At 57.2% G+C, this 27,889-nt stretch overlaps 6 protein-coding genes across 9 annotated transcripts; all 6 read left to right on the top strand.

The window, feature by feature from the left end:
• Positions 1 to 119: 119 nt before the first annotated feature.
• ABB37_00859 (hypothetical protein) lies at positions 120 to 3,090 on the top strand (the record flags this gene model as incomplete). 2 transcript variants are annotated; one of them, XM_015797226.1, is made up of 1 exon in its annotated part: positions 120 to 3,090. In XM_015797226.1, exon 1 carries the CDS (start codon positions 496 to 498, stop codon positions 3,088 to 3,090), a length of 2,595 nt encoding a protein of 864 aa, XP_015665234.1. In that variant the 5' UTR covers positions 120 to 495. The 2 variants fall into 2 exon arrangements, with proteins under 2 accessions (XP_015665234.1, XP_015665233.1); XM_015797225.1 differs by having other exon boundaries at positions 149 to 3,090.
• Positions 3,091 to 5,083: 1,993 nt separating this feature from the next.
• On the top strand, positions 5,084 to 12,909 carry ABB37_00858 (hypothetical protein; the record flags this gene model as incomplete). 2 transcript variants are annotated; one of them, XM_015797224.1, is made up of 1 exon in its annotated part: positions 5,084 to 12,909. In XM_015797224.1, exon 1 carries the CDS (start codon positions 6,484 to 6,486, stop codon positions 12,907 to 12,909), a length of 6,426 nt encoding a protein of 2,141 aa, XP_015665232.1. In that variant the 5' UTR covers positions 5,084 to 6,483. The 2 variants fall into 2 exon arrangements, with proteins under 2 accessions (XP_015665232.1, XP_015665231.1); XM_015797223.1 differs by having other exon boundaries at positions 5,089 to 12,909.
• A 758-nt stretch (positions 12,910 to 13,667) lies between these two features.
• Positions 13,668 to 16,803, top strand: ABB37_00857 (hypothetical protein; the record flags this gene model as incomplete). The annotated part of the gene is made up of 1 exon (XM_015797222.1): positions 13,668 to 16,803. The coding sequence occupies exon 1, from the start codon at positions 13,807 to 13,809 to the stop codon at positions 16,801 to 16,803; it is 2,997 nt and encodes a 998-aa protein (XP_015665230.1). The 5' UTR covers positions 13,668 to 13,806.
• Positions 16,804 to 18,471: 1,668 nt separating this feature from the next.
• Positions 18,472 to 21,411, top strand: ABB37_00856 (hypothetical protein; the record flags this gene model as incomplete). The annotated part of the gene is made up of 1 exon (XM_015797221.1): positions 18,472 to 21,411. One exon carries the CDS (start codon positions 18,472 to 18,474, stop codon positions 21,409 to 21,411), a length of 2,940 nt encoding a protein of 979 aa, XP_015665229.1.
• A 2,811-nt stretch (positions 21,412 to 24,222) lies between these two features.
• Positions 24,223 to 25,814, top strand: ABB37_00855 (putative mitochondrial hypothetical protein; the record flags this gene model as incomplete). The annotated part of the gene is made up of 1 exon (XM_015797220.1): positions 24,223 to 25,814. Exon 1 carries the CDS (start codon positions 24,342 to 24,344, stop codon positions 25,812 to 25,814), a length of 1,473 nt encoding a protein of 490 aa, XP_015665228.1. The 5' UTR covers positions 24,223 to 24,341.
• Positions 25,815 to 26,255: 441 nt separating this feature from the next.
• Positions 26,256 to 27,358, top strand: ABB37_00854 (putative Qc-SNARE protein; the record flags this gene model as incomplete). Of its 2 annotated transcripts, none has more annotated exons than XM_015797219.1 (1): positions 26,256 to 27,358. In XM_015797219.1, the coding sequence occupies exon 1, from the start codon at positions 26,576 to 26,578 to the stop codon at positions 27,356 to 27,358; it is 783 nt and encodes a 260-aa protein (XP_015665227.1). In that variant the 5' UTR covers positions 26,256 to 26,575. The 2 variants fall into 2 exon arrangements, with proteins under 2 accessions (XP_015665227.1, XP_015665226.1); XM_015797218.1 differs by having other exon boundaries at positions 26,309 to 27,358.
• Positions 27,359 to 27,889: the final 531 nt, after the last annotated feature.

Below are 27,889 nucleotides of genomic sequence, written 5' to 3'. Positions count from 1 at the left end.
TCATTTTTTTTTGGCGACGAAGGTGTCTGACACCCGCCAATACCTTCTCCTTCCTTGTCGTTCTTTTTCTCTCTCTCTCAGCTTCTCTCTCTCCTCTCTCTCTGTGGCCCTCTTCTTTAGCACTCCTTATTTCTTCTCTACGTCTGCAGTGGTGCTGAGGATCTCGTGCGCATTTCCACGTTCTCCTTACCATTTTCACTGCAGTGTCGTGCCTTTGCGACCCACACCCACCCGCACAAATCCGGGAGCGCTGACAGCAAAGCAATCTGCCGCCTAACTCGCTGTTTTTTGAAGTTTTGGGAAACTCGCACTTACGCCCACACAAGACGCTCGCTGCGAGGTAGCGTACATCCTTCTCGCACGATCCCGTCGTTTCTCGCGTGTACACGAAAGCGCTGGCCTTGAAGCACGTGGAGCTGCTACTTCTTTTTTTCTTTATGTGTTACTTTGGTGCTGTGTATCAGTAAAAGTAGAAGATAAAACCCCTCAGGCACAATGTCGCAATTAGACCAACATCACCCGCAACAGGAAGAGAAGCCGTCGCAGCCGCAGCCGCAGCCGTCGACAGTGCTGGAGACCGTGGGAGTACTCTACTCCAACATGGAGCACGTCTCCTCCGCAGCGCGCCGGCTGATGGAGCGCTACATCAGCGGCGACGGCGTCATCGTCGGCTGGGGCTTCTGCCGCAACGGCGAGCTCGGTACCAATTTCCGCTACAACCTCATCACCCCCATGATGATCGGCGGACACGACAAGCCCATCCGCATGGCCTGCAGTGGACTGTCCTCTGTGTGGCTCGGTATTCGTAACATCTTAATGTCCATGGGCGGTGGTATGTGGGGTGAGCTGGGCGTCGGCAATCCCCGCTTCTGCCCACGCGTGATTGCGAACGAGGCGAGCATGCCCATCTGCCCTGGGCAGGTGGATGTGGCGCCGTTTACGAACGACGACGTCGTCGTGGATGTGACGTCCGGCTCGGCCTACTACGCGTGTGTGTCGCTGAGGGGCAACGTCTTCACTTGGGGTGCGAATAATTGTGGTCAGTGCCACTTTGATCTGGAAAACACCTGCTGCTGCTACGGGCAGAAGCGCTCCGTCGACGGCGAGAAGATCGTCGAGGCTGCGTGCAGCAACTTTAGCATGCTCGTGCGGACCATGTCCGGCCGCGTCTACGGCTGGGGCGACGCGACGCTGTTAGGCGATCGCGCCAGCGTAGAGAAGCAGCTCGAAGCAAAGGGGATGCATCTAATCCCGCAAAAGAACTCCGACAAGCGCAGCATCGCCACGCTGCCCATCCACCTCGAGAGCCTCGATGACAAGAACATCACGGTGCTGACGGCGGGTCCCTGGCACTACGCAGCCGTGTCGGCGGATGGCTCGGTGTACACCTGGGGCCTCGGCAACAACGCGCGGCTCGGCCACGGCGACCACGATGACCGGTACATGCCACAGCTAGTGGAGGCTATGGCCGGCACGCGTGTGGTGGACGTGGCGTGCGGGTCGTTCCACACCATCTTCATCACCGACACCGGCGACGCCTACGCCTGCGGTGACAATCAGGGTGGTCAGTGCGGCGTAGTCGGCGATTACGCCGTGACGCGGCCGACAAAGATGCATATCCTCGGCAATCGCCGCGTCGTGCACGCCAGCTGCGGGCGGATGCACACGACACTGCTCCTCGGCAACGGCGACGCCGTCGTGTACGGGTCAGGACTTGGACTGGGCGTTGGGGTGGGCTACGGCATGCGCATGGTGCGATGTCAGTCGGTTTTAGAAAACTACACCGTTCTTTGGACCAAGAGCGGGCCGACGCACGGACTCGCGTTGACGATCCCGAAGAGCACGACGATGTTCGTCCTCGGCACGCCCCACCGCGGTGTCCCGGTGGCGCTGAGTGCCATTTGGCTAAAAGAAGGCATTTTGTCCTGCGGCGTCGGCGCGGGCTTCACCCTTATGGTGAGCCGGCGTGGCAGCTGCTACGCCTTTGGTATTGGCGGCTGGGGCCAGCTCGGCTTCGACACGGCTCAGGCGAAGGTGTTCACGCAGGACCGGGTGCCGGTGTACCCCCAGGCGACCCGCATCGGCTTCTTCTCCCGCACCATCATCACCGCCGTCGCCGCCGGCTTTTCGTTTTCGATGGCAATCACCGAGAGCGATCGGGTCTTCTCGTGGGGCAACAACAGTTTCGCGCAATGCGGCCTCGGCATTGACCCGAAGAAGTACCAGCGCATCTCGCAGCCGCGCGAGATTGCCTGGCTTGCCGACAAGGAGATCATCCAAGTGACGTGCGGTAGCTACTTCGCGCTGGCGCTGAGCGCGTCGGGCTACGTGTACAGCTGGGGCACGATTGAGTGCTGCGGCGTCGGCCTGGAACCGGATCCAGAGGTGGTGCCGTCGCACATGATTATGCGCGATTTTTCGAAGGAAACGCGCGGCGTGGTGTTGTCGCCGGTGCTGATCGACGGGTTGAAGGGCATCATCCAAGTCGCCGCCGGCGGCTGGCACGGCATGGCGCTGAACGCGATTGGTGAAATCTACGCGTGGGGCGTGGGCACCGGTGGCCGCCTCGGCATGGGGGACTCGGAGCACCACTACACCCCCGTCCGCATTGCCCACAGCGCCTTCTTTACCCGCATCGGCTGTGGCTGCTACACGAGCTACGGCATCGACGACAACGCGAGCTTGTACGTCTGGGGCGTGAATGACCGCAATCAGCTGGGGGTGTCGGGCAGCAAAGTCACGGCGCCGACACTGGTGCTGGAGGACGTGCGGGAGGCCTGCCTCGGCAAATACTTCTCCCTCGCCCTGACACACCACAACACGTTCCACTTGTCGGGTGTCATGGAGTTCGACACCACGTCCTATACAAGCACGTCATTTGCCGACACCGACAGCCTTCCAGAAAAGCTGAAGCCGGAAAGCATCCAGGCAGAGCACTTCCGCGGGTTAAAGCTGTACGGTGGATTAGAGCACGTCATTGTGCTGCTAGAGAAGAACCCGATCCCCGAGAACATTATGACGGAGGCGATCAAAGGCATGCGGGAGCAACCGGAGCATCTCGTTCGCAAGTATGCTGCCCAAGGTGTTTAGTGAATAACGTAGAGGGAGAGCCTATTGAAGCAAACGAAGCAAATCGTCTTGAGCACCTTCACGCAGCTTCATCTGCAGGAAGCGACTGTCTTTCGAGGGAGGAGGAGAGAGAGTGTGTGTGTGTATGGACGAAGATGAACGCGCTCACTTGGTATCAATTATCTTCGATCAAGTAAACACTCTCTTTTTGTGTGAAATGTGTTTTTTTTTAGTACTGATGAGAAGTGCTTCTTTTTTTTCCTTTGGCGGAGGAGACACTTTTTGATTTATTAGTTTATTATTATTATTATTATTAGTTTATTTTGAATTTCGATGATTGATGCTCCTCTCTCTCTCTTCAAATTATTTTTGTGGACGTTTCAGAAGGAGGTCGAGGGAGTTGTTTTTTCCCCCTGTTGACGTTCGAATTCCAAGTATGTGTACGAATGTGATGTGCACCTCCGCGTGCTGCGTTGCGTGCGAGGCCGAAAACGATGTGGCGGCTCGTTGCTTTTTTCTTTCTCTCGCTCTCTTCTCTTCTCTTTTTATTTTTGCCCCTTTTGCCTCGTGTTCCTCCCCGCCGATTCTCTGACGGACACACCTTTTCATTTGAACCAGCTGCTGTTGTGCCTCTCTTCTCTGTTCGTTTACGCTATACACAAAATAAAACATTTCCACTTCCACGTACGCACAGAAGGCGTAGTGTGGTTGTGCACACCGCATGACTTTTCTCAATGAATTAGTTTTCCCTCCCCCCCTTTATTTGCTATTTTTTTACGTGTGTGTTTTTCTCTCTCTGTTGGCAGGAGTGTTATCCATGTGAATTAAAAAAAGATTTCTATTCATTTCAGGCTTCCAGACTTGTACAGTTGTCGTTGTATCGAATGCCATGTGTGCAGACCCTCCCCCTCCCCAGAGCTGCCGTTTGGCGCGTTGTGTAATGAGACCACCTTTTTTTTCTGAGAGCTTGCGCCAGGAAAAAATCGCCGGGAGATGAATCGAAAGCTTCATGTTGTACTACTATCCCTTTCTCTCCTCTCCAGTCGACCTTTTTCCAGGAAAGGCTGTTTTCTTTTTTTCCCACCGTCCCGCCCCTTTTCCAACCCCCCCGAGGTGGAAATGCAGACGATCTGAGTCTGCAAGAAACTCCCTTTCGTAAAGTTCTCATTGGTTCAAAAATAAATATAAAAAGAAAATAACGCCGTCTACCCTTAAAGGAAAATGAAAACAATACAGGGATGTAACGACACCGTTTTGCACTTTATTGATCTTTCTCCTTTCTCCTTTCTTCTTCCTTCCTTCCTGATCTGAGAGTAGTCGACTAGAGTTTTTCTCTTTTCCCTTTTCAGAGTTGTGTGGGGTTTTGCTTGCTGTTTTCGAGTTTTTCGTTTCCTGTTTTATGTCTGGTAGAAGAAGGAGAGGAGAAAGGCCATTTCCCCTCCTTTTTTGTTTTGCGTGGTGTTTGATCGCTCTTCTCGCCGCATCGTCTCCTTCGACCCTTCCGCACTCTTTTCGATGATTATTACTGTTGTCTTGTCTCCGTTCATTCTCCCCATTTTGCTAGTTCTATATTTTTGATTGTCAATGTGCGTCTCAGAGAAGTGAGGCTTTTGTTTACTACCACGTGATAGAAGCAGGTATTGCAACGCGCAACAGAAATATAGCACCTTTTTCTTCTTCTTTGGTCAGCACCTACGGCACCACGGTGGATACTACGATGCTATTCTATACGGTGGTCCTTTTTGTTTCTGCAAGGGAGCGCAGTAGTTGCTCGAAGCCTTCACGCGTCGAGGTGTTCGCGTGCTGCTTCTTTCTTGATTGAAGCAGACCTTATCCGTTCATTTGGAAATAAGGGTACACACACGCTGACGTTGAATCGGAAAGGGTCGTAGGCTCTTTTTGCTCTCGCTCGTTGCTCGGCGAGCAATGATCCGGAGACTTTCTGCACGGCGTCCAACACAACTACTCACTTCGTATCTCTCCCTCTTTCCTCTCGCTGTGTACCTTCTTCTTAGTGAAGTGCTCACCGAAGCCGTTCTTATTTAGGTACTGTGTGTGTGTGTGTGCCCAAGGTTCTCTTGTGTGCATCGCCGTCTCTTGCTCTGTAAAAGCGGCTCACTGCCTTCATTTCAGACACACACGAAAAGAAATCGAAACCACCACCACAAGAGATACCCCGCACATACACATTGATTCATTCACTACACGCATCGTCACTTTTTTTTTCCACTGCTTTCTTTGCAACCCTGAATTCCTTATTTTTAGTTTTCTAATCAGAAAAAGAACTGCTGTATTTACAGAAGACGACGAAGACGTTCGCTTGCTGGTATTATACGTCTCAGCAAGCGCCCCGCATCGGACCCGTGACGACGATCTTCAAAGTTGGTTACTACTAGCTGCGCCCACAGAACACGGCCGGACTACCTGACGTCTCTCTTCGTTTCTTTCTTTTTTCACGTTGTGCGGTGCTGCTGTGTTTCTTCATATAAACATTTAGTGGCAATTTAAGCAGCAGCACGAGAGAAAGGGCGAGGGCGAGTGAGTGAGAAGGCGGCATCTACATTTTCTTTTTTTCTCGTTTTCTCTTCTCCAATTCACCTGTAGAAGAACGTACACCTTGATATCTCTTTTTTTTTTTCACTCTTGACTTCCGACTTCATCGACTGTGCGCTTGTTATTGTTATTATTATTTGGTGTACAGCCCTACAGCTGCCGTGGGCTTTGTCTCTCCATCTTTTTCTTTGGGTACAACGACGCATCACATCGTTATCTATATATATTTCTGCTGACTTTTCATCTCCCTATTATTATTACTATTACTATTTTTATTTTTATTGTTGTTGTTGCTGTGTGGCTTTCCACGTTTTCAGTCTGAAGCATTTTCTTTTTCATTTTTCCATCAATCTTTCTACATGTGTTTTTCTTCTCTCCGGCTGACACACTTCTTTATTTTTCCTTTGGTATTGATTTCGTCCCCCTCTTTTTCTTCCTCTGCTTGACTGACCGTTTCATCTTCTTTTTCTGTTTCTCTCTTCACCCGTTTGTTTTTCGGTCGGGGGGTTGTGTGTCTTCCACACGCTCGCACCTTCTCTCACTTCTCCTGTTTCCGTTACTTTCTGTGTTTGTTTTTTGCTGGTGTGTGTGTGTGTCTTTGCTGAGGGCGTTGTACGGCGTGTTGCATTTTCGACCGTTTTTGTTTTTGCTCTTGCGGTGAACTCAAATCATCATCAACGACAACAAAACAAGCCGAATTCAACGGCTATTCCTCATATTTTTTCTTTTCCCGCTTAGGACTCCACTTCTCCTTCCTTTTTTCTTCTTTTTTTTGTTTTGTATAGGCGGTGCTGTTCGTCTGAGTACTAGAGCAGCAGCAAGAACAGCAAAAAAAACCCCTAACCAACCGCATTCCTCATCATGGGAGGCGCGAACGGCGAATCCGAGGCGGCGCAGCCCACCAACGGCGGTTCCGTCGCGAGCCCGGCAGCCACCACCGATGCGCCGTTCGCCGCCTCGCCCGTCCTCGCGCGACCTTTGCCTTTTTTATCGGTTACCTACCCCGTCATAATGGCCACCGCGTCCCTGCAGAGTCTTCTCGCTGCAGTTGGTCATCTTGAAGGGGATTTCCGTGCCAGCGGGGACGCCATCGTAGCCGCGGCGCATCTCTCCACCACACATGCGGAAACTCGCGCGATGCCGAAGGCGCCCTCCTCCTCTTCTTCATCTTCCACGGACGCATCGCTGCTCGCCACCCTCGACTCACTGGCGAGTGCTACGACACGCGGAGACGCTGAGGTGAGTCGGGAGCTGACGTCGCTGCGCCGGTGCGTGGAGGCGCTCACGCAAGAGCTGCACGACCTCGCCGAGTGCTACCCGAAACTGCAGAGCTGCGCGGCGACAATGGCGGGGGCGCAAGGGCGTGCGCCGTCCGTCTCGACGCCGAATTCAGTTCGTGCGGGCAACAGCGTCGCGACACGCATGTCCATCAGCGGGTACTCGCCCTCTGCCTCGGCTGTGGCGGGCGCGGCAGCTGCACCCGCCACGCCCGGCTCCTCTCCGCAGCGACTGTCGTTTGTGACACCGACGGCAAGTCCACAGCTTCAGCCCGGCAGCTTCGCCAGTCGCGGCGGCAATGGGGGCGGCCTCGGGGACTCGATGCGCAGCCCCGCATCGATGATGCCCTCCGCGACGACTACGCCCGCCAGGCCGGCGACGCGTTCCGCGGGAACCACCGACACCCCAGCTGCTCTCACGCCCGCCGCTCGGCCGCTGTCGACTTCACCGGGCCGAACAACCGCAGCGGCGGCGACGCAGCCGTCGAACGCGGCCTCGCCCACCTTCCCGTCTGTCGACTCTTTCGCGGATCGGGTGGACCTGCAGCACCTTCCCGCTTCCCAACTCCCGTCCACCGCGTGTGCGGAGAGCGTGAAAACGTACTTGGCGAACTGTGTCGAGTGGCCGCCGCGCCCACGCAAGCGCAATGTGCGTTCACTTACCCCACGCCGACACGGGCGTGATGATGGCGATGACGATAACGGTGATGACAGCTGCAGCGAGAAGCACGCCGCGACAAGGAAGGGTGCGAGGGAAGAGGCGCAGGAGGCTGCAGAGGAGGACGACGGCTTTCATACACCGGCGACGACCGCCTCCCGACAGGAGCGGGACGACACAAACGGCGGTCGTGCGGCCTCGCGTTCGGTGGTGGCGGTCGGGCAGCGACGCTGTGCTCGCAGCGACACCGACAACTTCTTGCGGCGGCTGACGGAGGAGTCGCCCTACGACATGTCGATGCTGTGGGCCGCCTCTCGCTCACCCGACAGCAGCAACAACTTTGTGCACGGCGGCTCCCGGGCTCCCAGCCAGGGCAGCAACTCTTCCGCGGATGAAGGAGAGGGTGATCCGCCGCGACGTGTCTCCGCCTCCGATGCGGCGGCTCGTACTTCCAACGGCGGTGGTGGCGCAGGCCCGAAGGGGAAGCGGATGCGTAGCCGCCCCCCTCACGAGACGCAGCGCATTACGGAAGCGACGAACACGGGCCTTCGTCTCGGCCGGCCCACGATCATGGAGTCTGTGGACGCGCTAGTTCTGGCGCAGCTACGGTCCGACGGTGTCCCGCTCAGCAACGCGATGACGCGTGAGTTGCGTGGGTGCCCTCCTGCTGCTGCTGTCATGGGCGGTGGCGAGAAGGACCGTGTGCGTAGAGGCGGGGGAACGGACGGAGAGGCGGCGATGCACTCCTCCGGTCCGACAGCAAGCGACAAGGACAGGAACGAGGAGGAAATGGTGCCCATGACGGTAGCGACAGCCAAAGCACCGAACCAGAAGCGCGAGCAGACGGTGGATGGCAACGATGGCGGTACGGTGGAGTTCGCCGAGGTGCTGCAGGAGGTGCGCGGCCTCGTGCGTCGCAGCAGCGCTGGGTTACCGGACGGTTCTGCTGCCGCCCCAATAAGCTACGCTGCCGCACCACTCACGCCCCCCCGCAAACAGGATGCATCCCAACCATCGTCGTTCTCGCCGCTTCCACTTTCACGGCTTCCCGCGACGGCGGCGTGGTTTGATCAGATCCGCGACCTGTGCACGTTGCTCGACGACATGGCGTCGAATCCCTCTCTCGACCGAGGCAGCCGCCGCCGCAGCAGCAGCACGGATAGTGGCGCTGACGGGGAAGTGGAGAACCACGACAACCAAGACGCGGCGGGTGGGGAGGCCGGCGAGCGTGTCGGGCGTCGTTCTTACACTACGACGACGACGACGGCCACACGGGAGCGCATGTCCCTCAACGACAACTTCCACCGGTCCACTCAGGCGTCTACACGGCCGTCATCGTCGGCCACGTCGTCCGACACGGCCACGGCGGCGAGCGGGAACGACTTCTCGTTCGCGGACGAGCTTTTTACTTCCGCCGATGAAGCCGAGGAGGGCGAGCGCGAGGAGGAGCGACAACAGCCGCCGCCGCAGCATGCGGCGCCGTTATCGTCGTCGGACCCCAGTGGCGGCCCGCAACACGGTGTTACTGGTGCTGCCTCTCACTCTGCACCGCCGCCCACCGTGTACTCGTCCATCGCGGATGAGCCGTCGGTGCAGGGAAGCACCAGCAACGACAACACGTACTTCACGCAGGGCAGCATCCCCACCTTCAGCACCGCCACACCACCGAGTGCTCCGCCGACAGGGTCAGTGATAGCGGCAGAAGCAGCAGGAGAGACAACTGCTCCAGAGTCCGCGCCTGCCAGTCGTGAGCTGACGCACCTCACCGCCTTCGAAGACTTCTGGCTGGAGAGAGGCGACGTCACCGTGAGCGGGACTCCATCGAGTGAACTTATGGGAACGCGGAATGCTAGAGACGTTAGACTGCCGGCTGGTCGCGAAGCGGAAGAGGAGACGTCTCGTGGTGCCGTCACAGCAGCAGCATCAGCAGCGGCGGCGACAACAGGTGAAGACAGAGGCGGAGGAAGGGGGGCCGAGCTGCGGCCATCACCCTCACCACATGTGTCGCGCGGCTCTGCTGTCCGCACGCCGGCGGCGCGTGCGTCGGCGCAGCGAAATCAACGCCCAGAGCGGCAGCAGCGCCGCAGTTTTCCGCACGGGCGCGGCGCTTTTCTGCGCGAGCGCTACGTGTACCTGCTGGAGCGCCACGGCGAGGACCCGACGAACCGTTCGCGTCGTGCTGCTGCCGCCGTCATCGAAGGCAAGGCGAATCCGAAGAGCACGCACCGAGCACGACTCCTTGAGGACAGTGCGTCAAAGCAGCACGTGCGAGTGCCGCAGGAGAGCCGCGCGCGTCTTCTCAACTACAGCGCGGCCGCGCGCGAGCTGCGTGCGCTCTGCGCCTTGATGCACACGGACCTGACGTTGTTGACGACGCTGCAGGAGCTATCCAAACTACTCACCTCCACTGCTGGTGGTGCCACGGGGTTGCCTCCCTGGCCGACAACACGATCCTCAAACATAGCGAGCCAGCTCTCGATGTCACACTTTTCAGAGTCCCTCACCGCCGCCACGCAACTGCTGCTCTCCGTGCAGGAGCAGGAGATGATGCAGACCCGAATGCGGAATGAGTTGCACCTGCGGGGCGTGACGCGAAGGGAGACTGAAAACACCCCCGTCGTGACCCCGGCGTTGTCAGCGGCGAGCTCTGCCGCGAAGCCGGCAACGATGGCGTCGCTGCTGCTGCTGTCGTGGCAGCACCCGGTGAATGCGTTGGGCTACGCCCCTCTCTTGGCGCAAGTTCTTTCCACCAGCAACGCCACCGATAGCAACACCGGTGCAGAGCAGGAGGACACGAACACGCAGGGCAAAGAAAGTCAGCCTGCACGCTACCTCGCGACGGTGACGCCTTACCTTTTGGCGTGGCAGTCGCAACCTACTGAGGACGCAGCTTCCACCCTGCAATGCAGCACGCCCTTCTCGTTGCCGCTGCCGGTGTGGGCCTACGTGGAGGCTGTCACGACGGAGCTGCTCGAGGAGGCGCGTAAGCTGAACGCCTTGTACGAGCTCTTTGTCCAGCTGCTCGTCGAGGCGACGGCGACGACGGCGACGGCGGGCGGCCGGGGGAGCATCCGCGGTGGCACGGCGGAGCGTCTCCTCCACTACGTCCGGCGCAGCGGCCGTGCCGTGCGCATTTTCACCAACACCGGCGTGGCGGGGGCGCGGCTCTCTACCGACAACGGCCTCGAGAAGTTTGTCGCCCCCGTCAGCACGCACCTGCTGCGCTCCTTTGACCGGCTGGAGTCGCGCCACCTTCTGAACAACGTCTTTCACGACGTGCACATCAGCGACGTCGTGGCGCGCCGGCAAGCGCGGAAGCAACAGCTGCAACAGCAGCACAAACAGCGGCAGCAGTTGTCGTCGTCACCGTCTCTGTCGCCCTCTTCGCGACCGCCACAGCCACGTCCTGTTGTTGCACTGCAGCGCCGATCTAGCAGGGCTACGGAAGGCGGCGGTGGCGGAGGAGGGGGTACGACAGCAACCGCAGCCACAGCCGCAAGCGGCGATGAAGAGGAAGTGCTCGACAGCTTCGTCTTGCCCCCTGGCACTCTCTCCTCCTCCCCGGCGCTGCGCAGCGCTGCGGGGGTGCAGTGGAGTATGCGTGATGCGGAGCAACAGCAGCAGCAGCAGCAGCAGTCAGGGCGGAGCAGCACTTCTGCAGGGCGGGAGTCTAGTGAGGCTACCCCCCGCCGCAGCGGCAACAACAACGAGGAGGAGGAAGACGACGCACCACTGCCGCGGCGCCGCGACGACGGCGACTCTCCACCCAACCCGCGCGGCGGCGGCAGCACACGACGACGGACCAGCCGATCTGACTCGACCAGCAGTGAGTCGCGACACGTCATTATTGAAGGCTTTGTGCGGTACCTGACGAGTGGGATGGATCGTCTACGCGGTGGCAGTGGCCGAGGCGGTCGTTCGAACGAGGAGGAGGGCCGCGGCGGCAGCAGCGAGGGTGGCAGCTCTCCTTCGTCGAAGGCAGCCTCGCAGAGCCATCCGCCGCACCAGCAACATAGCGGGTTAACGCTCGACGTTCCGCACACCTCCTCCCTGCTGAAGGAGCAGGACGGACGTTTGGAGAAGGCCACGCTGAACTTTGCGCTGATTCGCGCTGTCAGCAGTGACTTGCTGACCCAGGCGCTCGTGGAGGATGTGCTGTGCGAGCGCGGCGGGCTGCGCGCTTTTGCGGAGCTGCGAGCGATGGATGTGTCGCGGCGGCATTACTTCAACGCGCACGCCGCGGCCTTCACGATGCAGCCAACCTCGTCGTCCCTAGCCGCCGCGCTGCACAGCAACTCTGTGAGCGCGACGTTGACCGCGGGTGTGCAGTGCAGGTGGCAGCCGGTCTTTCAATCCACCATGTGCTTCTGCCCTGTCACGCGCCGCCGTTGCCTGGACCCGCTTGTCTGCGGCGCCCTCCTCGTCCTCTCCCCCCTACCCCCGCAGGAGATACGGTATCCCGTGCCAGACCCAGAGACCTCGACGACGGACCAGAACGCGACGCATGCCTCGCCCAACACCGGGGCACCGCCCGCGCTGGCCGGCAGCAGCCCGTTGCCATTCTCGTCGACCATTCTTGCGCTGCGCAGCGGACTGGAGAGAGCGATGTCGGTGCGCGCCCTCGGTGGTGGCCGCCCCACTCCGAGCACCTCCGTACGAAGGACCGAGGCAGGACGGGAGGGGCCGGCCTCTCTTCCACAGCCGGCCGTCATCGTGGCAGGCCGGACAGCCACGACAACGACGATGCGGACGGTGTCGGCCGCCACGCCGTCTCCACCTCCGCCGCCGCCGCTGCCGAACTCCACCGCGGCGGCGGTAGCTCGTGCGATGGCCGTCCCCGCACGGGCGGACGTAGTGCTGTCGAACTTCCCTGCTTCCTTTCTTCGCCGGATGCGGGCGGCATCGGAGCGGGTGGTGATGCCGCGCATTCTCACGCAGACTCCGACGACGCTCTACTCCGACTCCTCCGTCGTCGCGGGCGAAAGTGAAAACAACGGTGAGTACGACGAGGAAGAGGAGGGGGACAGCGAGGCGGTTTTGATGGAGGGAGACGAGGGGCTGCCGGCGGCTGCGCATCGCGCCTTGCGAGCTGTTACGCTGCAGTTGGACAGCCCACCCATCACGCGCAATCTCTTGCTGTCTCCCGACGCGCTGCAGGCCCGCTGGCTGAACCCGCCGACACTGCTGCAGTGCGGGCATGTGGTGGCGCACAAGACGTATCTGGACCTGCGCACGACGGCCCGGCGGACCACCCGCACCGCTGCGCCACCGACGACGACGGTTGTCTGCTGCCCCTATTGCAGTAAGATCACCCCCGCGAAGGACGCCTTGACCCTTTCCTACCTGTATTGAAGTAAATATGTTTCCTCCCTCCCCCAAACACGCGCACACCGCCATATTTGTAAGCGTATCTCTATGTTTGAAACCGTCTGTAGACCGTTCGTTGTTGCGGTGGGAAGCCCATGAAACGGTGCGTTGAGCGACATGCTGATGCGTTACGTTGATGCTTGGATTTTTCTTTTCTTTTACTTTTTTTTGTTCCCCTTCTTTTCTTTTGAATTCATCTTTATCAGCGATGTAACCCACGCTTTCCCTTGGCTTACTTGTGCCTTTGTTTTCACTTTTTTTTCACTTCTCCTTTCGCACGCGTCAGTTCGCTTCAGCGGCCCCCTCTCTCTTTCGTTCATTCCGCACAACGATCCTCAACGAACACAAAACAAAACAAAAGCCAACAAGAAACAGCCGCGACAAGAAAAGGTAAATAAATGAACAGGAGAACAAGCGTTGCTGCGGATAACCTCCCCAATTTTGTTGGCGTCTTGTGTTGTGAAAAGAAAAGAAAGAATGTTGCCTACAGAGGTGGTGAAAAAGAGCCAGGATAAGAAGGAAACAAATGAGAGCCCCACTCCTTCGCGCGCTTTTATGAAAGTCTTTCTGGCAGTACATCGTTTGCTGTGTTCTCTCGTATGCGTGTGTGTGTGCGTTTCAACTCTGTTGACTTGTCATGTGGTACCACTTCTTCAGTGTTGTGTATCTCCGTGCATGCATCGCACTCCTTCTCATTCGGACTATCACATCTTTTTTTCCCCTTTTTCTTCTTTTCCTCCGCAGTGCCTCGTTTGATTGTCTTTCAAAATCCTCTTTTTTTGAGGTTTGTCAGGACATCCCACTAACGCATCCTCGCACAACAAAAGAAACATAACAGCAAAGAGAGAAAAAAAAACTGGCCGAAGGGCACGTCGTGCTATCATGACCGCCAACGACCCGTCCGTCGGCCGCTACGACTTCTCCGTCGAGGGCTGGTCCGCCGTGGACAAGGTGGCACAGTTTAGCCACGCCGTCGGCCGCGTCAGCGGTGGCCGTGGCAGCGCCATCTTAATCGCCGTGATGGATGGTCAAGGGCAGTTCGTCGACTTTGCGCCGGACCCGCACGCCGCGCACGGCGGCCGTGGTAGCAGTGCGTCTCGCTTGACAACGCCACCGTCGCGTGAGACAGGTTCGCTGCGCAGCAACGCCCGCCACTCACGCGACAGCTTCCGCGGCGCCCCCCACGACTCCGTCAACTCGCTGGAGCAGACGCCGTGCGAGGACGACCCACGGCGAGCGCGGGAGATGAAGCAGCCGCCGCTGGGTGTGCTGCTGACCACCTCACACGTGCTGTGCATTCCTGAAGAGGCAGAGGATGCAACGGTGACCTTTTTGGATCAGCTAGGGCTGATGACGGCGGCAAGCCTCGGCCACGACCCGAAGCCGATGCGAGTGCCACTGCGTGGGGCCTACGGCTTCGTGACGTCCTCCGCGGAGTCGAATGAGCACAGCATGAAGTACCGGCGCGGCATCGCACGATGCACAGGCCGCCGCGACAGTGACAGCAGCCCGGTAAGCCCTCCGCAAGACCCCAACCGCGACGTGCCGGACTACCTTCTCTACCGCTGCCAAGACATCTCCGATGAGGAGCTGGCCGAAGAAGTCGGCTTCACGCTGACGTTGTGCGACATCTTCCCAGAGCCGGCAGAAACGACGACGAACTCGGCCGTGCCGTTGCAGCCGCTATCCCCGCTGCGCCGCCCACGCGCGGCTGCCGCCGCCGGTGGGGTGGGGATGGAGAGCAGCAGCAGGGTAAGCCGTGGGTCGTCGGCGTCGTCGCAGCGTTCATTCGTCCAGGGCCGCTGTCTCCGTCACGACAGCGGTTGTGGGGCGAGTGCAGACACGCCGCACACGGCAACCTCGCGCGGCGGCGGCGGCGCGGCCTCTAGCAAGAACACTTTGTTGTCCATTCAGCCCCTTCCCGTTCCGCTGCTGCTCTCCGCCATCCCTGACGTGACGGTCGGAGATGCACATCTGATGATCACGCACGTGAACGCCGGCCAGCGCTGCTACCGCGTGCAGCACGTCGCCGCGGTGTACGCAGACTACTGCGAGTATAAGGTGGCCAGCGCCAGCGAGGATGAGTGCAGCGGCGGCCCGGTCTTCAACTCCGCCGGTGACTTCATCGGCATCCAGCACGAGCGGCTCGGGCACAGCATCTGCTTATTGATGAAGTCGATTGTACGCAATTTGTTCGAGTCTGACTTGCTCGGCATGTGCCGCTCGCCAGTTTCAGAGGTGAGCGCCCAGGAGAGCGAACCGCCCGGCGAACGTGACGGGGAAGCGGAGGACGCAGCACCCGCCGTCTACTCGCCCAAGACGTCGCTGAGATACAGTGGGGCGTCGCCCCGAACGAGCACTCTGCCCGAGACGGTCGGCGCATCTCCTCGCACGAGCGCCCTTACCACCATCACCGCCACCACCGCCGTCAGCGGTGGCGTTAGTGGCCATGGCGGCCACTACCCGTCCACGGCGTCTCCCACCCTCACTGTGAAAAAGCCGCTGCCCCAGAAGGTGCCGAGCTACGACGCGGTCTTCAAGGAGTTCTACAGCGGCTTTGACAGTCTCTCGCACATCCTTTACGCTTTTCCGTACTGTCGTCAGCTGCTGAAGCTCGCACTGGAGAGCCTGTCGCAGGTGAAGAACGGCAACGAGCTGGACCAAATGTCCCTCATTGGCGGTGTTGGCGCGATATTAGAAACCATCGACGGGTATCCGCAGGACGAGGCCATCGTCTCTGGCGCACTCGCCGCCATGTGCCGTATCTGCATTAACGAACGCAACCTCGTCATGTTCCTTCACCTAGACGGCGTCGTGTCGACGATGGAGATCATGAAGGAATACGTGCACCAGCCGACGGTGCTGCAGTGGGGCACGTACCTGCTGATGAGCTCGACAGCCGCGTCGCTTGCATCAGCGGCGCGGTGCGCTGAAGTTGTGGTGCACAGTCGCGGACCGCAGCTGTTCGTGAACGTGCTGCGTGTGCACGGCGCGGTGCAGCGCAAGTCCACCATGCGCCACCTTCAGCCCAACCGTCTTATTCGGTGGACCTGCGACGTCATTGCGAACCTACTCCTGCTCGACCCGCAGCGCACCACTCTCTTTCTGCGCGAAGACTTCCTCGCGTTGCTGCTGCAGCTTTTGCACGACTACGCCAGGAATATGTTCCTGACTGAGGGCCTGATCCACGTCTTCTGTGTGCTGGTGCTGTGCTTCTCTGATGCGGACATCGAGAGCAGCCGGAAGCTTACCGATGCGCTGCCCGGGATCCAGGTGATGCGGAGCGCATCGGAGTCTAAAAAGCCGCCGCTGGTGGGCATCGAAGCCGCCTTCTGGCCGTCCGCCGATCAACTTGTGAGTGCGCAGCTGAGCTTGGGCAGCAAGGCGTCGCACTTTTCGCAGACGAATCTCGCCTCCGCGCACTCTCCCGCCATCGACCCCCACGAAGTCAGCTTCTTTTTCCTGTGCCACGCCCTCGCAGCCGACACGGAAAGCGGCTTCCTTCATGGCCTGCTCGACATCTGCGAGGCGACCATGGACGCGAAAAGCTCGCTGACGGTGCATCGTGGGCGGCCCGAAGGGGTGCTGCTGCGGTGTTTTGAGACGCTTCGTCTGCTGCTTTCTTGGGGGCTCGTTCGCTTACGCAGTCGTCGTGACACGTCGCATGCGGTGCCGGGCGCGGAAGACAGCTTCGCCTCTCTCGCCGGATCGCACCAGATGCCCTCCGCCATGTCGTCACCGTTGCCCATAGCAGCACCGTCAGACGAGCTGCTGCGGCTGCGGATGATTCTGGAGAAGGCACGAGCGACCATGCCGTCTGCTTATGCGCTGCAAACGCAGCTAACAGCAGTGGAGAAGCTGGTGCGGCAGCAGGTGTAAATTGCCCCCCTTTTTTCTCTCACTTCTTCTTGTTTCGCTTCTGCAATGATGTATACAATTTTGCGGCTCGCTCCGCCTGTCTTCTTGTTCTTCTTCTTCGCTTTCGCTTTGTTGTGCTTTAGGCTCCTCTGTACATTATGTGAAGTAAACATGCGTTGCTAATCATTCCTCATTCTTGTCGTTGTGGATGAGGAGCTTTGCCTCGCCTTTCATATAGAACACAAAATGCGGTAGCCCGTAAATGCCCTCCAAAAGAAACAAGAAAAACAAGACACAGCTGAAGCGTCAGTGGGCTTTCAAGTTATCGCAAGGAGAGCTTTAGGTTTTCTTTTTTTTTTTCATATCGAGCTCCCCGGCCTTCTCCTTTTCATGATTTAAAAGAGAAGTGGATCGTGTCACGGAATGTTGGATACTCTTCAAAAAAAAAAGTAGAGAAGAATGGAGAGAGTATTGATCGTCCAGGCGGTCTTCCTGTATCCTGCGAAACATGCGTCGTCAACTTCTCTCCCCCGCCTCTCTCCCCTCTCTCCCCTCTCTCCCCTCTCCCTCCCTCTTCCGCGCTTTCCTCCGCGTGCGTGTGTTGCGCTCTTTGTGCTGTGCTGCGCGTGCTCTGTCACGTGTGCCACTTCTGCACTGTCCCCACCACCACCTCCCGCGCTGGTGCTAGCTACTTTTAGAACAACAGAACAAAGCAAAAGAACACAGCCTCAAAGTAACGACAAACCTTTCAACAATTGAGATATAAGTGGAGGAAGCACGACTTCGCTGTTGGTGCGTTCGCTCTCAGCCTTGTCCTCCCTCCCCCTCTCCTCCTTGTTATTTCGCGTTCTTAATCGTCTCTTCATCCTTATTCTTCATCCTTCGGTTATTAATTTTCCTCTTTTTTTTCTGTGTTGTTGTGTAGAAGGAGAAGAAATATTTTGTTGCTGTCGTAGTCGTTTTTTTTTTCTTCTCCCCCGTGTTGAAGCTGCGCCTCAAAATACCCTTTAATCTGCGTTCTTTCCGGGAAGAACACCTAAGAGAGAGGACGAGACCGCTTTTTTCTTTGAAAAGGCGCTCATAGCTGAAGTTGCGTCGCTTCTCTCTCCCTATCTCTTCCTTCTGTTGAAAATCTGAGCGGTGCTGTTGATAGCCTTCCTCTTCTTCCTTTTCTGGCGTGTGCTTTTTCCTTTTCTGCTGATCCCACGCATCGGCAACACTTCCTGCGGATCAAGTGACCGCGTGGCTTTCCTACTGAAATATATTGTTCAGCTCTCTTTTTCGTTTTCTTCTTTTGTCAGGCTCTAGAGTTCGACAAATACACGTCCCTGACTCTCATCACACATCCATAGGTCCCCTCTCCCCCCTCTCGCCTCTATCTGCCTGCCATTTAGCCTTCATCTTGTTGTGTTTTTTTTTTTTGGTTATTATTATTCTAATTGCCTTCGGTTTTACCACTTTTGCTTATCTCTGCATTCCTGTGCGTCGTTTCACGGTCAGAAGCGGCTGTTAGCGGCTTCTGTCTCTTTCCCCCTTTCTGCAGGTGATTTTTTCTCTCCTTCTCTCTTTGTGCGCTTCTGGCTCCTCCTCTGATCTGGTCGCATCACAGCACGCACTTCATCGTCTTTCGTTTGCGTGTATTTGCATATATATTTCATATCTCACAGTGGCACCTCTTTTCATCGCGCGATGCCGTCGCAGAGCTCCGCAGCGACCTCCTCGTCGCACCAGCACCATCTGCGCCTTTTAAGCTCCTGCAAGGAGCCTACGACCCAGGCGCATCCACCAAAGCAGCCCAGCGTCATTCTAGTCGCGCAGGACACGACAGAACGTCACGCCGCCGCCGCTGCGGCCGACGTCGCGTGCGCGGCACCGCCGAGCGATGCGGCTGCCTCGCACGTCGATCCATCCGAGCCCACGATGAGCGTCAGCGCAGGTGCTGATGTGCCGTCGTCGAACTCGAACAGGGGCAGCCGGGACGGAGCGAAGGACTCCACACGCAACGAGCACAATAGAATCCCCTCCTTGCGTGTATCAGGGACGCGCCATCAGCCGGCTCACTCCCCCACTACGGCCTCTCACCGGAATACTCGTCAGCCGAAGCGGGCGGAGGCGAGCAACTCGGCGGACATGACGGCGGGCGTGCACGCCAAAGGCCGCACGTGCACGATGACCTTCTCCCCTACGAAGGACTCCCTGCGCATCACCAGCATCGCCAGTTCCGGCAAGGTGCGCACCGTGCTGAACATCCCTGTTCACATGATCATCAACGTCGAGACGGCCGCCGAGAAGGAGGAGCGGCAACGCGCGCGGCAAGCGAACGACGAGGCGGTGAAGCTCGTCTTTGCCGAGAGCAGCAGCGGCGCCGGGCTGCTCTCTGCGTTCCCACACGGCATTACCGGCGACGACGGCGATCCGCTGGTGTTTGCGCACTCCCGGGTCAACACCGATGCCTCCGGTGGCCACTCCTCCGGTGGTCTGTTTTTCCCCCATTACTCGCTGACGTCCCCATCGGGCGTGAGCAACCACGCCACCTCGCCGCTGGCGAGCTCGGCGTCGCAGATACGGTACTACGTCTACTACATGCGCCAGCGCAACCGTGAAAGCCCCTCCATCCACACGTTGGAGTTCCTCTCGCACGGATCGGCGGAGTACGTGCAGACGGTGGTGAACGCGCTCGTCCAGCGCATTTACCGCAAGGGCCCGAAGCACATCCTCGTCTTCATCAGCCCAAAGTCCGGCAAAGGCAAGGGCGAGCACGTGTTCGACAAGCACGTCCTGCCCCTGCTGCACTTCAGCCGACACACGTACCAAACCTACATCACGAAACGCGCCCACGACTGCGAAGACTACGTGGCGGACCTCAGACATCCGATGAACGCCAGCACCGTCGTGACCGCCGTCGGGGGCGATGGCATGATCAACGAGGTCGTGAACGGCGTGCATCGTCGCAAGCTTTCCCTGGTGCGGTGGCTGCGCAGCGTCACGACGAACGTCACGCCCCGTAACGGCTTGGACGACATCTCGCAGCGGCTGGGCGACGAGGGCAGCAGCAGCGCGTGCGGCGTCGAGGCGCAGGCGCTGGCGACCGTCTCCGACGGCAACTCGACCACCACCACCGCTGTCTTGACGAAGTTGCCGACCACGCTGGATGCGCCGCACGCACATCCGAATGTTGCGTCTTCGGCCATTGTCAATGATGCCTCCGCCCCCACCACGACAGCGGCCGGTGGGCCGAATATTCAGCTGGAGGTGGAGGAGAGCAAACGAGGTCGTGGTGCGACGCTGGCCGATGCGGCCGCCGTGGAGGCTCAGCAGCTGGCGCGGCAGCTGGTGGAGGAGGGGTGGGACGCGCTGATGCCGCTCATCGCCACCGTACCGTCCGGCAGCGCGTGCGGACTGGCGAAGAGCCTCGACGTGCTCTCCGTCGCGGAGTCTGCCATGGCGCTGGTGCACCTGTCCACCGTACACATGGACCTCCTCCACATGAATTTTTCTCCGAATAAGGAGATGATAGACTGCCAGCGCAACGAGCTCAGCGTGAAGAAGGCGACGTCGGCGAAGCAGAACTTTGCGAAGTACCGCCACGAACACGCGACGGAGCTGCAAGAGCGGGCCGCGACACAGGCGGCTGCACATCAGCAGCAGCTACAAGGGGCACATGGGCAGGATGAAGGAGCTCCGCAGCACCCGGCTGGTGCGCTGTGCGCAGCGGACCCGACACCGCCCTTTTTCAAGGACGGCTCAAACGTGTACACGGACGAGGTGAACTACGCGTTGAAGATGCCGTACTTCGCGAACCGCGTCGCCTTCATGTCGCTCTCTTTTGGGGCGGCCAACGACATCGACCACGGCTCCGAGCCGCTCCGCTGGATGGGCAATGCCCGCTTCCATGTCTACGGCGGCTACCTCATCCTGCTCGGTCTCAAGCGTTACAACGGCGTGCTGCGCTACCTGCCCTGGCAGAGCAAGTCGGGTCGGACCGTGGAGAAGCTGCACACGCGGCATCGTATGCCGAGCGGCGAGGACTGGCCGACGTGCACGATGCGCGAGGACTGCCCGCACTGCCAGGAGTACACCTTTACGCATTGCGGTCAGTCCTCGCTCACCTCCTCGCACCGGACGGCGGAGAAGCACACGGGCAACTCGCCCAATACGAGCCGTGACGGCGCCGGCGCAACGAGTGGGTGCAATGCGGCGGCCACGCTTGCCCCCTACACGGACGCGGAGCTGCTAGATGAGGACTCGGTCGACTTCGCCGATTCGCACCTGCCGTGGGTGACCATCCGTGGTGAGTTCTGTATTGTGCTGATGTGTAATGTGCGGGATGTTGCGCAGGATATGCTCATGGCGCCACTGTCTCACATGTCGGACGGCGCGATCGATGTCGTGTACTGCCGCATTGACCCGTGCACTGGCAAGGGAGGCCGAATGGAGATGCTTAAGTTTTTTATGGGACTGGAGGCGGGCAAGCACGTGGACCTCGACTTTGTAAACTACGTGAAGGCGCGTGCGCTGGAGATCAAAATCGATGCAGGCATTTCAATGTCTGACGGCGAACTTATGCCGCTGAGCTCAGTGCGCATGACGAAGTTGCGAAGCAGCGTCCAGCTGGTGCGCAGTGAGTAGGAATCAACAACGGCAACAACAAAGAAAAGGAAAGACCAATTGCTGTTTCTTTTTTTCTCTTTTTTTCTTTTCTGCGTGAGGGATCATTCCCTGTGTGACAACTTTGCAGTGTCTTTTCTGGTGCTCCCTCTCCCTTACCTTTTTCTCTTCCTCCTTGCTCTCATCTTGCCGCTCACCTCTACCTCGGCTGGCTCTCCGTGGTGAACTAAGGTTTTTTTTTCTGCGATTCTTCTTTTAGCTTTATTTTGACATCTATATGTATTTTTTCCGTTGTTGTCGCGACGTCGAACGGTCGTTTCACTTCCCCCCTGGCAATTGTATTTTTTGTTCCCAATTTGAGTGACGTGTGTGCTTTGATCTTTGCAGTTCTTGTTGAAAAAAGAATATTAATAATGAAAGATAAACTAAAGAGCTGCTTGCGAGGTGTTGCAGTCACATGTTCTCTGTTTTCCCGATCACATTCTTTGTACGTTTAAAAAGCTTTCTCTTGGGAATGTCTTCTATTTTTTCCGTTTTCTTCTAATCTAGTTGCTGATGTTGATTGACGTTTTTTTTTTCCTTTTCAACGAGAATTAAGAAATATATATATATATTCGACTAACTATTCCTTTTGTGTGTGTGTGTGAAAAGAAGGAAAGTGGATGAAAGAAATTGGACGGTGAGCCGCGTAAAAAAGCTCAACGAGTTGTGTGTCTGGAATGGCTTTCTTTCTCTTTCTTCTCGTTTGTTTTTTTTGTTGGTTGAAACAATCGAAACTCTTTCTCCTAGGCCCACTCGGCGCACGCCTACATTTTTCTGTGCGACGGGAGTGTTATCTTCAAACCCTTTTCGTTTTTGGTGTACGTCGGGTGGTACGCGCATCCTCATCGCGAAGCCTTTCGCTAGTGTGCCTTTTTTCTTTTCTGTCTTTATTATTACCTCCTCTTTCGTGGTACTCCTCATTTCGTTACAGAACGCCTGCGTTTGCTCCTGCTTGGTTCTCCTTTTGTATTTTGTGTTGTTTCCTGCTGTATCTTCCTCTCGATGATTTTGGCCCGTTCTCTTCTTGTTGTTGTTGTTGCCGAAATCCTCGGTGGATTTCGTCCTGCCTGCCGTGTCGTTGAGACTCGGCAGCTTCGGCAAACTTCGATTGGGGCATCCGTTTAAGGAATCAAGGCACTGGCGCTATTCGGTCTTTCCTCTTTTTCAACAAACTCGAATCGTTGACGTAAACAAGGGGACGGATCATTCACTCTTCTTTTGTTTATTCTCGCTGCTTAACGTTGTTGTTTACCCTCTCTTTTTCTCTTGCTCTCCTTCTCTTGTGATTTACTTTTGTGCTAAATTCATTGCGCACGGGCGCCCCTGCTTCTCGTCCTCGTTGACGCTCGTGGCGCGTCTCTTTCCCTCCGCCCTCCCTCTCTCTCTCTCTAGGTAGGCAACGCTTTTGCGTGTGTGTGTGTGTGTGTGTGTGATGAGGAGCAGCGAAAAATGCCCGTAATTCTATTTCTTTATTTAAATAACCGCGTAAGGGCAACGCTACCTCTTTCTTTTTATGGGATGCATGTCAGAGTAAGTCGTCTACGTGGTTGTAACGGTGTATTAAAGGCGGACAGAGAGGGTTTAAGGTAAAAGGCAATACGGAGTCGAGTCCCCGGACGTAAGAGCGTAGTCTTCTTCTTTTTTTTTTTCCTGGCTTTATTCGTTTTTTTGTTCTGTTTTGAACTTGTGGATTTCTCACTTTTTAAACTTCTTCTGTTCTTATTTGTTTTGGCGCTTCAACGGTGTTGTCGCCCTTCCTTCTGTTTTCCAACCAGCCTTCGCGAGTGACGTTGTGCCTCATTCGTCGTGTCTGTGCCCCCCTTTTTTTTTCGGTAGGTTCGCCGTCCCAAGCTGGAGGCGGTGCCATGTGCCGCCTACAAACGCCTCTCACTTTTTCGCGAAGTGCCTTTTTTTTGCGTGTTCCTCCTGCATCGGACTTCGATCTAGGCATTCCGCGCACCCCCGATGGTGCTCGGTGCAGTGAGGGATGCGTGTGTTGTTTCCTCCTTCAGCTACTTTCATCTAAACAGGAAAAGGAAGAAACAACGCCCCCCTTTCCCCCCTTCCCCTCTAGCTGAACGTTGACGACGTTGCATGTAGATACATATATATATATATGATGATTGTTTTGTTTTCTCTCTTGCAACCGCACGTCTGTGCTTTCGTACGTGTGCGTGCTCCTCTCTGCATCCACTCGATTAAGCCAACGTAACTCTCCGTCTGTCTCTCTCTTTAAGTGGTAAGTTGTTGCATAAATATTTCTCTCTTTATGGGCCTCTTCTTGATTTGCGTGTTTGCCGATGTCGGGTCTTTGTGTGTTACTTGCTTTCTGCCAAATGATGCGTTAAAAGAATAATGATAATGATAATAGTAGCAAAGGTCACGCCGCGCTTTCGTACTCGATTGCGGCGAACGAGGCATACATATGCGTTGAATTGAAGCGTTTTGGTTTTCTTCTGCTGCCTTTTTTCGGATCCCGACAAAAAATGTTCTCGGACTGCATCGCGTGGGAGTGAACGCAGTGAGCTGCGGCATCTGCGTCGGACTACTCTTTTTTTTCCTTTCTCCTCCAACACCTCACTCAGTCACTTGAATGAAGGTAAACCACCGCGTTAGATGCTCGTATTGCGTCGGCCGCGCCCGCTTTTTTTCGGCCTCTCTACGCCGCTTTTACCTCTCTAACCGCCTTCAAATTCGTCTTTCCTCTCTTTTGTATTGACCCCCTTTGTTCTCCTCGCGTGTACACCCACGCACACACATACTGATCACCTCAACATCGCGAATCTGCAAGTCACTGCTGCATCAGTACATACTTCGTTTCGTCTCGCTCTCGCTTTGAGTTTGTGTGTGCGTTTCGAACCGCACGACATACAAATACAAGGACGGCAGATGCGTACGTACCCGGTCGAATGCATCGAGGTTGCTGTAGTCCTCTGCACTACAGCTGGGCATTAGCCGGTGGTGCACAGCTGCAGCAAACACTCCTTGTGCCTCTGCGCCATTACTGCTCTCGCCTGCAAGCGCGCAATGGCTCCCGGGTGTCACTGCCCCACCCCACACCTGCCTCATCATCTTCTTCGTCCTACTCCTCCTCTGCTTCCCCCACACTCGTTGCGTCGGCGAATGATTGTTCGTCTCGCAGGTCTCCACACGCGACAGCACCCGAGTTCGATGCGGAAATGCTCGACGCGCTGCTTGCCATCTCCGTTTCGTTGTACGCAGACGAGGCCCTCGCGTCACCCGTTGCGGCGACTTCCCTTGATGCGAGATTTCTGTCCAACACAGCGGACGTTTCAAGAGTTTCCTTGGCAGGCGATGCGACTGCCACTGCCTTCCAGGCTTCACCGAATTGCAATTCAAAGGAATGGGATGTGCGGAAAGCGCACGAAGGCGAGGTGGCGGGTCAGCTGCTGCTGCCACAGGACGCGTACGCCTCGGTGGACCCCAGCGAGCTGATAGACGTCATGCAGATGACGGCGTCTTGTCAAGAGGAGACGGCGAGCGCCACGCAGCGGGACCGTTCTAGTCCGTCGAATTCGTTGCCAGCAGCGAGCTCCTCCTTCCATGGAGGTGCGGTGGACGCCCACCCCACATCTTCTCCCCCCGCCCTCACCGCTGTGCTGACCTCTGGTGAGGTGCCGCTGGAGCGTAAGGTGCTGGCCTTGATGGACACGGTGAGCCACGGCGGTGACGACCGTAGGGCCTGCACAGCAACGATGCGCAGAGGCCCTCACACACGCGAGGAGGCGAGAAAGCGGAAGAATGACGGCAGTTTTGATGTCACATCGGTCCCCGACGCGTCGTCTCCCCTCACACAGGCTTCCTCGCTCCTGCTGGCTGGGCTCGACATGAAGGCGGTGCTCAGCCACGGCGAGCTGTCGCGGCGGCACCTGCGCCACCTGTCTCTCACCCGTTGTGACTTTTCGCGTGTGCGGTGGAGTCGCGTGACGGTCGAGGACTGCGATCTCGCACGTGCCATCTTTTACCAGGCGGAGTGGTGCGACGTGGTCTTTCGTCGGTGTAACTTTACGGGGTGCCTCATGAAGGACGTTCGCTGCGGCGGGCACGTGCGCTTTGAAGACTGCGTGTTTCGCCTGGCGGCGGTTGGACTACGCTGTCATCGAGGTGAGAGTGCCAACGAAACGCCGCTCAGCAACGACGGGAAGGGGAAAGCACGCGATTTAATGAACGGCGTTACCAACGACGATCGCGATTCGCGCGGCCGCCGAGGTGTGTCTGGCGTGCGTTTTGTACGGTGCGACTTCGACTTGAGTGACTTTCAAAACAGCAACGGCCTGAACGACCCCGCGTCCTTTGCGCAGTGCAGTAACGTGCACCTTGCCTCGCGGTTTCCTCTGCGCGCGCGCGGTGGCGTTTGTTAACAACCAAGGCACACGTGAAAGGTTTTTTGTTTGTTTGCTTGTTGACGTGGGTGTTTCGTGGGAGGAAGTGCGAGGCCGCGTATTGAGGTTTTTTTTTGAGGGTTATTATCACATCGATCTACATTGGACGTGCGTGTTGTTTGGTTCAAGGAGCTACAACCAATATATAATACATACCGATAGCAGGCATTTTTGTCGCTGCGCGTCGATCAACAAACCGAGGAAAACCCCACAACAGCGGAAAAAGAGAACGAGCATTGCTGTTGTTGACCTAACGTTTTCTTACTTGTATTTTCGGGGAATTGCTCCCTCCTCCTCCGCCTGCGTTTATTAACGTCCAATAAAGCCCTTCTTTCCTGCCTCTTGCGTTCCATCTCCTCTGTGGCTCCTCCATGCATTCCCTTCTCCGTCCCACTTGTGGCCTTCGCGTTTGGTGCCACAGGTGCATTTCTTCCCTATCACTCCGTTTCCCATCTTTCGTTGCGATATATCCAGTTTCTCCACCTTTACCCTGTTCGTATCGCTAACTTGTTTGTTTACCATCTCGTTTTCGTCAGCGCCTTTTTCTGTTGTCCGTTTCACGCCTCGTTACTAGATACATCTTCTTTTGACAGATTCATTTGGCGGCGAAGGCGCACGGAGTGCTTGGCTGAGTTCGCCTCGTCCCCGTCGCCTCCAGGTGCGGACATCGGAGCTCACCTAAGAGTGTCTCGCTGCTTCGATTTTCTACCTATACCCCACCACCACCTCCACCGCAGCAGATGAACTCCGCAATGAATCCGGTGACGACCGTGAGTGGGTCGCCCTCCATGCCGCCCACGACCGTCGCTGGCGCTGCAGCGGTGCCGGCCGCCGGTGCCACACGTGAAGACCCGTGGCCGCAGATGGAGAAGCAAGTAGGCGCGATGCTGGCGGAGCTGGCGACGCAGATGCAGCGCTTCCGCGACACCGCCATCCCAACCGTCATCGCCGAGAACGAACTGTTGGAGTCGGTGTCGAGCTGCAACGAGGCGGTGGAGGACATGCGGTTTGCCCTCGACACCGCGATGGAGCACCCGGAATCTTTTGCCATCACGGCCGAGGAGCTGCAAAGCCGGGCGGAGCGAATTCGGGCATGGGAGCGAGACATGATGAAGGCACAGCAACTCGCGGAAAAGGTGCAGGCGGCGCAGCGGAAGCGAATGGCGGCGGCGCAGGACGACGGCGGAGTGGACAGCGCCACCCGCGAGAACAACGACTTCCTTCGCCAGGAGCATGAGGTGCAGCACAGTATTATGCAGCAGGACGACGCCACGCTGGACCGACTGTCGAGCGGCATTCACCGGGTGAAAGACACGGCGGTGAATATTCAGGATGAACTGAACACGCAGGAGCACATCTTAGACAACATCGACCGCGGCATGACGCGCGTGCAGCAGCGTCTCGATGGTGCAATGAAGAAAGTGGGCAAGCTGATCGACTCGACGAGTGATAAGGGGAAGATGATCTGTATCGCGGTGTTGGTTGTAATTCTGGTTGTTCTTATTTTCGTTGTGATTCGTTAGAGAGTGTGGCGACGTTGCGAAAGCTTTTTGGAAACGCAGAACCGCGAAGGGACACGCGCGCGGTGGCGGACACTTATTGGTGCAGATTTTAAAGAACTTTCTTTTCGTTCTCTCCCGCACGCCGAATTTCATCGCTCAATACATTTTTTGTTGTTGTTGTTTATGTTCCGCAGACAGGATGCTCGTCTTCTTTTTCTTTGTTTGCGCTTGTGTGTGTGTGTGTGTGTGTGAACACCGCAGGATGTCTCGCTTATTATTATTAATATGTTTTTACTTTTAAATTCTCCTCGCGTTTTGCGGACCTTCGCTTCCTCGCTCTCCTCTCCAACTCTCTTTCGAGGAGACTTCCGATCGACATCTGTGGTGCTCGCAAACGTTCGTTTCCCTTCATGATATGCATCCCGATGTGATCGCCCGGCTGTCGTGGAGGGGGGAGGGGGGCATTGCGGGGGTATTCTAGTGCTTTTTCCACCTCCCTCTTCTCGTCCGCCTGTCCACGCCACGGACCCGATTCCCGCCTTACAGGTGACT

Source organism: Leptomonas pyrrhocoris (genome assembly GCF_001293395.1).
Source record: "Leptomonas pyrrhocoris isolate H10 chromosome Unknown, whole genome shotgun sequence".
Taxonomy (NCBI): Eukaryota; Euglenozoa; class Kinetoplastea; order Trypanosomatida; family Trypanosomatidae; genus Leptomonas; species Leptomonas pyrrhocoris.
Note: the sequence above shows the minus strand (reverse complement) of the source record. Positions and strands in the feature narration are given on the sequence as shown.